Raw genomic sequence first — 9,141 nt, forward strand, 5'->3', positions numbered from 1 at the left:
GAAGTGCAGTAACCTCGGCGCTCGAGAGGAGAGCAAAGGCCTTATGACCCGTGCAAAATGTATGCCCCCCGTATACAACAAGTGCCCGCTATACATACACACGCCTTATACCTTTGCTGCCGCCGCCGGGGCTAAATCGAGCGCGCGGAATTTCATTTGAACTTCCCGCTCTCCACTCGGTTATTCTTCTCTCTTTCGCTTTTTTTTACTTCTCCCTATTTCTATACATATTCGAAGGCGCCCGCGCGAGGAAACTTTCGTCGCAAGCGCGCGTGTGTGCGAGAGCTCGTTCCTTATTAATCGCGCGTCTTAGCTGTTCCCTCGATATTTGTTCTGCGAGGCTGATTCTGCGGCGCTAGAGCTTGCGCGCAAGCTCTATCCCCGGCGCGCTGATCGAATTATGAATTCCAAAGGAATATTACACTAGAAAAGCAAGCGAAGGAGAGGTCGAAATTGTGTGGCGGGGGTCAGAGAGATACCGCTGGGAAATCAGGTGTCGTCCTTTGATTCTCGATTTGATTTCGCGCGGCTATAGGAGAGGATGATTTGTTTGTTATCGAATGCGTAGTATAGTACAAGTGGATCGACTGTGAGGCTCTGGACGTCGTTGCTATGCTACTGTAGTGATTACTTGATGCTGCGATGATTTCTCGAAAAGGTTTGCTCGAAAAGCGAACTGAACAGATTTGACGGCTTTATTGCACTCGTGTATATTTCTGTATTAGCAGAAACCAAACTTAAACATTCGAAGTCGATCGTCATCAATTAAATCTGATGATGCATCTTCATATTGCGGGGGTGGGGAAACATCTCCCTACGCTCTCCTCCTTCTCTTGCCTTTTTCATCCCTCGAGCCACGACATATATGAGCGCGTTAATATATAGCTATGCATACTATAGAGCTGCTCTCTATCTCGTGCGGATGATTCTTCGAGCGCGAAAGTGAGTTATGAATGACGTCGCGCACTGGTATTACCAGCCACAAATTTCAAGCAGGCCTCGAGGATATCCCCGGGACGATGAGAAATTTGGCGAGCGACGATCGAACCTGCTGCAAACTTATCTCGACTCAAAGTTTCACGAGCTTCCTGCGACCTGTCACTTATATGCGTTACTCCCTCTAATATGTACTATAATTTTGCGCACGTGGATTAATATTGCTGCTTTGAGAAATTTATGCACGTGAAATATTCACCGTGTAAAAATAAAAGTATTGATTTCAGATTTGTACGTAGTTATACAACGAATATTATTTTGAAAATCACAGCACTGTTCCAACAACTTTATTCTCGAGAGTGGTTCATCGGCGTATTGATTCGTGCGACTGATAATGACTGATCGTTAATGAGGAAGGAGCGACTTTGCGCGCATAAGTCCGCGAATTACGCCGAAAAGCCCCCGATGGTTATGCGCGCACGAATAGGTCTGTACCTGCCTGACCCTTGTAGCTTCTCGTATGGTCTATATTTAGCGGTCTATCTATCGCGCAGTATCTATCCGTCTCTCTTTGTCCAATAGAATCGATATATAGCTATCGTCTGGTGGGCGACATTCGTGTCACTTACTCATAGCTCGGTAAATGAGTAATAACCGCATCGTGTGAAGGTTATAATATTATGTACTACGATCAGCTAAGCCTATTGTTGCAATCGCGTTGCAAATCTAATATACCGAGTATATAAATCCACGTATGTATACAGAGCTTGCGTAAGTGTAGAACTAGATTTATCGAAATAATAAATAAAGGACAACATATTTTTAAATGAAAGCGCAATCTACTGTTATACTATAAGTAGTAAAGGACATTTTGAATAGACAGTCGTAAAAAAATATTTTTTTTTTATTTTTTCACACAGATATTTAACTTATACAGAATTTTTATATCATATATTTTCGTTTTTTTCCTTTGTCGACTTTCATTGATCATCATCATTTAGGAGATTCACAAAAATATAATGTGTACACGTCTTTCGCGGATGATTCTGTTAGTATATAAACTAGAAGAAGCGAGTTAATATACGAAAAAATCGTTAAATGAAATTTTAACAAGCTTGCAGTATTGTCGAGTATTAATTTTGTTATGAGCGCACAAGGCAAGGCAGGATTGTCGTTATCAATTCGTTTACAGAAAGACGCAAGTTAAGATAGATCTAACCGTTCTATTCGTTTTTAATTAAAATACTAGTTGTCGGAGGGAATAAAGTAAGACTAAAAAACGTACAACCTTGTAAGCTGCCTGCTTCAATAATAACATAAATATGATAAAATACTATTCAAGAAAAATAATTGTATAGCTTAATATCACGCTGAAAATTATGCTTGTTTTCGTATAGACAAAAAATTATTGTCATGGGTGGGATTAAAATTCTTCAACGTTGTCGACGATCAGCCCAACACTGAGAGCAGTAGTACTGATTTTCAGGAGAACCAAAAAACTTACAGTCTTGAGTGCGACAACGTTTGACCAAATCCTGAAAAAAATGTACCCATGATTCGTCTGAATTGAATTAGTTAATTTTCTAATTATACAGATAGTTAACTTACAGAGTCAATGTTACCCCTAAGATCAGTTTTAGGTTCTTCAGGTACTACTTGATCATTGTAGAAGGTTGATCTAGAAAAACATTTACTAACATAAAGCCAATTTCATAGAAAGTTTTCTCATTTTCAGATGAGAAACCATTTTTTGTACGATTATCAAGTGGATGAAAAAAATCTAACCTTGAAAGATAAAGAGTTCCATCTTTTTTATGATTTGTTGCTGGAAGTTTGCTTACACTTGCATGACTGTTGCTGTCACTTGCAGCATAAAACTTTGATTTACCAGCTCCGTAGTTCATTTCACTACCAGGGTTGTTACCCTGGTGATCTTGCAGGTACCTAAAAGTGCGAGATAAATGATTTTACAAATATGAAAAAAAAGGAAAATATTTAATATTACTCAAAGATACCTTGCATGAGCGCTTTCTAAATAATTTTGAAGCATTTGATCAGCATACTGATGCCTTCTACTTCTTATTCTAACACAAAGTAAGGTATCCCCATATCCTCCAGAGTTAGAGGACGGTGGGCTCTTTGGTCTTCTATTCATGAACCAAATTTTTTTACTGACAGATTTTCCAATAGATCCGAATTGCTTGGCTACACCCATTAACTGTTTAGCTGTTTTACTTTTTGCAGCATCAGACTCTGATAACCTATCTATTTCATCAGGAGTGAATACCTGATATTCACAGTCTAAATATTCTTTTATAAGAATTTCCATCTGAAAATAAACGTATTTACAATTTTAAAATTGCATAATGATATAAGTTATTTTATGAGTATAGAACTAATGTACTAACTGTATCTGGTTGACAAGCTAACAAATCTTGAGAAGCAGCCCATACCCAGTCAGGTCCTGGATCCACAGCAAAAAGTACAGGATAAAGTTGCCCAGTATCAGGATCAACGAGTGGTATACTATAACCTTGAATACTACCCTCGCTGGGATCAGAACTACTATCTACTGTGACAAGTGGGGAAAAGTGTGCTGAGTGATATGCCAACAATAATGGTGTCCTATGACACCTCGAAGGAGGAACTTCAAGAGGAAGATAAATTCCTCCAAAAGGAATCGGAGCCAATGCAACACCCTCAGAATCCCTGAGCATTGTCTCTGCTATAACAATGATTGGTCGTCGCAAGATGTGTGCCAGGGCAAGTACATGTATCTAAAAGTTGAATTAATTTTTAAAATATATACATCTTACTATTTAAAAAACAACCGCTTTTATTCTTAATCGTAATAATTAAATAAAATAAATGTACCTCTTCTAAGCTTTGGTAGGAAGTACTCATTTGATTTCGAGGATGTGTTGAAGCCATATCTACTATAGCTTGCCACTCTGCCACCCATTCAGCTTCTGTATATGTTAAACCAGCTACTGCATTCAGACCTAGTTGTCTCCATCTCCACCTCCTAATAATTGATATCACATTAAAGTAAAGTATGTTATTTTTTTATATTTACTATATGAATAGTTATTGAATACCTGAACAGAGCAAGTCGATATTCTCCTTTTGATAACGTATTGTGCAGAGTATCTCTTAAAGTAAGTTCCCTATCATGAAAGCCCCACATTCCAAGAGATGCAGCATGAAGAAGACAATTTCCATCACCAGTTGTTGCAAGTGGCCAAAGAACTCTATTTTTCCCTCCGCACCACCAATTCAGTCTCCCAGCAGCTTCTAAGGAAGCGAGACATCCTCCTTCTATCAGGTCTTTTTCCAAAAACTGTCGGAAGTCATCTGAACAACAAAGTTAATTACATATTTCATATTATAGAAGTAGTGAAACTACATTTTTATAATAAGAAGCATGCTAAACTTTATAAAATTATACTCGGATCTTACCTGGATAAATAGATAAATCGGGTAACGAGAACGTAAACTCTGGAGTGTCAATAGATCCTAATGCTAGTTGCAACCGAGCATGCGTAACAATATCAGCATTTTCGGTGGCTCTGGATATGCCTCTGGCAAGTTTTTTGGTAGCTCCAGCCTCGGGAGGCTGGAGAGAGTTGCCACTGGAGCCGCCCTCTTGGTTGAGTGCATCGTACATTGATAAGGCACCACTCATAGCAGTGTCATGCAGAGACATGTAAGAGTGATTCTTGAAATGTCCCTATTTCTCTACATGGAGGTCATTTGTCTTTGTGTCACTCGAATACTGAGTATGCATGTCACAGATGCATACAATCACATTACGATGCTGAAACATGAACTGCTGCTTTCATTCACCTGTAAAGAATTAAAAGAGGACTTTAGTATTTTTGTTAAGTTCCAATATGTGTAAAACAAAATAACTACTGATTAGGCTCTCGCAATGAAGGTATGGATTTTATATTTTTCCTAAATCACATTTATTCTATGAATAAATGTTGTAATGAAAGTAAAAGTCTCTAGTGCTTGCCGAAGACAAAATGGGAGCAAAAGTGTGGAAGAGTGAATCGAATGTGAAGAAGTGTAGGTAGCTTGTGCAACTCCAGCAAAGTGTTGAATATAACTTTGTCAACATCTGCGTTTTTCCGTAGTACGCCAATCTGAATGGAGTTACGTAACGTATTTTCAAAGCACACGGCACGGCATTTGAAAATAAACAAAAAGGAAAAACCGACAAGTCCAAGGCTCGACTCGTGAGTGTCTGTGTGTGTATGTGTGTGTGTGTGTATTATCGACTTGGAATCAACGAAGTAGGTGTCAAGTACTTATCGGATGATCGAGCTGGCGCGGAAGTGGCGGCCAGGAACGAAAGCGCTCGCCTCTTCTTTCGTGTTTGCCTGGCGAAAAGGCAGCGAAAAATGTAGGCGAGTTTCGGCATTGTTTACGCGAGCGCGCGCTCGCGCCTTAATACAACACTAAAAAAGCCAAAAGTGCGTTGGCGAGGACGAGCCCGTGTATGATCATCGTCGCTCTGTCGTGAATTTGTGATGGAGCTCGCCATACGTGTGTGGGTGCACGTGCGAGAGCCGTTTTTCAAGCGTGTGCGTGTGTAAAATGGAGCTATACTTATAAGTTTTCAAGCGCTATCGGCTATACTCAAACTCCAACGTCAAAACGAACGCGCGATCTATATAGGTATAGCGTATAGGTATAGCGTATAGGTGTATGTCTCGAATCGAGTATGTGTGTAGCCAAACATGGACCAAACCTTGGCCCGCTCTCTCGCTAATTAAGCGAATCAATGCAGCAGCAGTAAGTAGTAGCCGCCGCTGCTATAACGCTCCTTCTCCTGATGATGCTGATGGTGACGATATCGGCGGCGCACCGCGCAGCAGTCGATTTATCGTCTGCTGCTGGATGATCCCGGAGACGACGTGCACTTGAATTCATAGTTTTTTATCTTCCAGCATTGAGATTCAATGCCACCACTGCGCTCTCCACAGATATAAACACCTATGCGCACCGCACCTATCCTATAAGTACTCTCTCCTACTTCTTGCACAGCAGTAGCCGCGCGTGTTTGCGGAACGTGTGTGTGTGTGTGTGTGTGTGGGTGCGCGTGTTTTGTTTCGCGCTATTCTCGCGCGCGCTACTTTACCTTTGTTGCCTCTCTTACTCGACGCACTCGTCTCGTCACTGCGCAAAATCGAAGCTGCAGCAGCGTAGATCACGCTCGCGAATGCGCAGGTAACCTATTCCATAGGCGGTATATGTATGCATGTAGGTATGTGTATTACACGAGGCAACGAGGATGCGCGATGTCAGAGGTCTCCTCCGTCGTACTTATTTTCTTTTCTCGCAATGAGGATCGCGACGCGCGGGCAGAGCTGCGAGCATAACATAACCTTTCTCGCGGTAGAACGCACTCTTCGTCTGATCGTCTCTTGCCCCCTGGCCGCAGAGATAAACATCGCGGGAGGCTCATAGGTAGAGCAAGTGTGCACGGCTGGTTGCAGGCTCAGGCTGGCGTCCACAATTGAGCGTATATGTTAGGGTTTACGTAGAACATAACGTTTTGGGCAGTACTGCCAATCCACTATAGCAGACTGCAGTTGAAACGAAGGAACACACCTGCTCAAAATTTAACCTATAAAAATGTTTACATTTGAATTGTAATATATATTATAATAAATTAGTTTCTGATTAAAAAAAAGGTCTACCACTGTCTCAAAAAAGGAAAGGAGAAGAAAAAATAACGCACATTTCCAAATGAAAATTTTATTATTATAATTAGTTAAATAGCATAGGCAATGATTGTATGATTATGTTCTTCATTGTATAAGTAAGCGATTAATAGCTTCAAACTGAAAGACGGATCATACGTATTTTATTTTAAAATAACTTGAAATTTTGTCCAGCATATAGTTTATAATTAATTGAACATAGTTTTGACATTAAATTTGGTTTACAATATATTGCTTCAATCTTCAGAAAAGCCATTTTGAATTGATGTCTTGCAAATAAGTATCGATGGCCAGTTTTGTTTAATTGTTCTCTATGACTCTTTACTATTCGATATTCTTGATGATAAAAAATCAATAATATTTTTTTCCTCAGAGCTGCATAGAAGGGAGGAATACAAAATGAAGCCCCTCCACCTCCTGGTACTGAAGATATGGTAGCTACAGAGCGAGCAACTGCACTTTGTGCTGCATGCGAGTTACCAGCAAAAACTCTTTATTTTTTACCTTATGCAGATCATTTATTAGGCTACACATTTAGGTAGATAATTTTTATTATAGCAGCAGTAGTTTTTGAAGTCAGTAAATAAAATATTTGTGTTTATTATTATAGATTAGAGCATGTTTTATACAACTTAGCCCAAAGTTTTTATCATCAAGAATATCAAATAGTAAAGAGTCATAGAGAACAATTAAACAAAACTGGCCATCGATACTTATTTGCAAGACATCAATTCAAAATGGCTTTTCTGAAGATTGAAGCAATATATTGTAAACCAAATTTAATGTCAAAACTATGTTCAATTAATTATAAACTATATGCTGGACAAAATTTCAAGTTATTTTAAAATAAAATACGTATGATTCGTCTTTCAGTTTGAAGCTATTAATCGCTTACTTATACAATGAAGAACATAATCATACAATCATTGCCTATGCTATTTAACTAATTATAATAATAAAATTTTCATTTGGAAATGTGCGTTATTTTTTCTTCTCCTTTCCTTTTTTGAGACAGTGGTAGACCTTTTTTTTAATCAGAAACTAATTTATTATAATACATTCTCTTACAACATTTTATAATTTTATTTGAAAAAAGAATTTTACAATTTATTACCATACAATTCAAATTTAAACATTTTTATAGGTTAAAATTTGAGCAGGTGTGTTCCTTCGTTTCAACTGCAGTCTGCTACAGTGGATTGGCAGTACTGCTCAAAACGTTATGTTCTACGTAAACCCTAACGTATACGCTCAATTGTGGACGCATCCTTATACTAGGTATACCTTTGGGTGTGCATATGCACCGTTCGTCCGTTCCTTGGAATTATATATTAATATTATCATTTACGTGAGCGGGAAGTGGCGCCCTCTCTTAAGAATCTGGCTTATGAATGCTTGAATAAAAGATACACACGCGGTGTTCGAGGACGAATTGTAGATATCAAATTTATCTGCAGTACTTGTATGTATAGGTATTTATTTTATTTACACAGTGATAAGTTTGTTGATAATAGGCTAAAGCAGTGTCAATAGAATGGAACGGAGTTTTTTATAGGATGCAAAATTGTATAAAAAAGTAGAGATTTTTAATATTGTAATTCCGATTGTTCCGGACGTAACCGAGGGCTGCTAGGGATAAAAGCAAGTGCGACGTATTTATTCTTTATCAATGATATATTCTACCTATTAGTAGTTTTAGCGAACGTTTCTCCATTTGGCTCGGTCATTTGGCTCTCATATGCGCGAATCGACAAGGCGATTCGTGGCTTCAGGCCAATACGGTTAGGAGTGGTTTTATAATCATTCCTAGACTGCCACGACCTCAGTAGGGAGTTTACTCCACGGATTTTGACGGTCACTTTCAGTGAGGAGAGGCTAAAGGGCCGATCTGTGACTGCCAGGCCAGAGAGTCGAGTGGCGAGAGGCGTTCGCGCGGGCACATGACTGCGTGTGTATAGCTATAGATATAGAAGAGCGCGCGCACTGCTCCGAGTCCCTTCGATAGTCCTCGGGAAAGCGTCTTTGTTTTAGCGGGTCCGAGTTTTCGGCGGCGTTTCATGAGTAGAGCGTCAGTTCTCGGCGACAAGAGAAGGTCACACCAGGACCTGATCGTTAGGAGATTTCAATAAAGTCATAATATCTGATCAACAATGATTTCACAGTTTATTTTTGAACCTTAATTAAACGAGAAAATCCCATACACCGATTTTTATATTTTATTGTGCTTATATAGCATGCCACTATACGGATGTGATACTGTATATTACTAATACATAGAATTCGCAACCACAGTGGTAACCTTACAATATATCTTCGAAAAAAATCAATCTTGATGCTAATAAGTGTTTGCTGTACAGCCACATTACAAATTCTTTATTTACTAGTAAAATGAGTCATTTTAATCTTGCAAAATGTATGAAAATGTGACTCATCGCGTTAGAAAGTTATTTTTTCACTGTCGAAAAGTAATATA

At 39.1% G+C, this 9,141-nt stretch overlaps 2 protein-coding genes across 7 annotated transcripts; one reads left to right on the top strand and one right to left on the bottom strand.

Moving 5' to 3' along the window:
* Positions 1–1,822: 1,822 nt before the first annotated feature.
* LOC100120345 (OTU domain-containing protein 7B) lies at positions 1,823–6,689 on the bottom strand. 6 transcript variants are annotated; one of them, XM_003425313.5, is made up of 9 exons: positions 6,083–6,689; positions 4,396–4,782; positions 4,035–4,290; positions 3,811–3,961; positions 3,345–3,713; positions 2,952–3,265; positions 2,722–2,880; positions 2,545–2,614; positions 1,823–2,471 (listed from the first exon to the last, which is right to left on the bottom strand). In XM_003425313.5, exons 2-9 carry the CDS (start codon positions 4,640–4,642, stop codon positions 2,370–2,372), a joined length of 1,668 nt encoding a protein of 555 aa, XP_003425361.1. In that variant the 5' UTR covers positions 4,643–4,782; positions 6,083–6,689; the 3' UTR covers positions 1,823–2,369. The 6 variants fall into 6 exon arrangements, with proteins under 6 accessions (XP_003425361.1, XP_003425362.1, XP_008202185.1 ...); XM_003425314.5 differs by having other exon boundaries at positions 5,693–6,689; XM_008203963.3 differs by lacking the exon at positions 6,083–6,689 and adding an exon at positions 5,254–5,459 and having other exon boundaries at positions 4,396–4,784.
* A 2-nt stretch (positions 6,690–6,691) lies between these two features.
* LOC116738523 (trafficking protein particle complex subunit 11-like) lies at positions 6,692–7,638 on the top strand. Its single transcript, XM_032597673.1, has 2 exons — positions 6,692–7,206; positions 7,279–7,638. The coding sequence occupies exons 1-2, from the start codon at positions 7,100–7,102 to the stop codon at positions 7,511–7,513; spliced, it is 342 nt and encodes a 113-aa protein (XP_032453564.1). The 5' UTR covers positions 6,692–7,099; the 3' UTR covers positions 7,514–7,638.
* Positions 7,639–9,141: the final 1,503 nt, after the last annotated feature.

This window comes from Nasonia vitripennis, chromosome 2, assembly GCF_009193385.2.
Source record: "Nasonia vitripennis strain AsymCx chromosome 2, Nvit_psr_1.1, whole genome shotgun sequence".
NCBI classification, from domain to species: domain Eukaryota; kingdom Metazoa; phylum Arthropoda; class Insecta; order Hymenoptera; family Pteromalidae; genus Nasonia; species Nasonia vitripennis.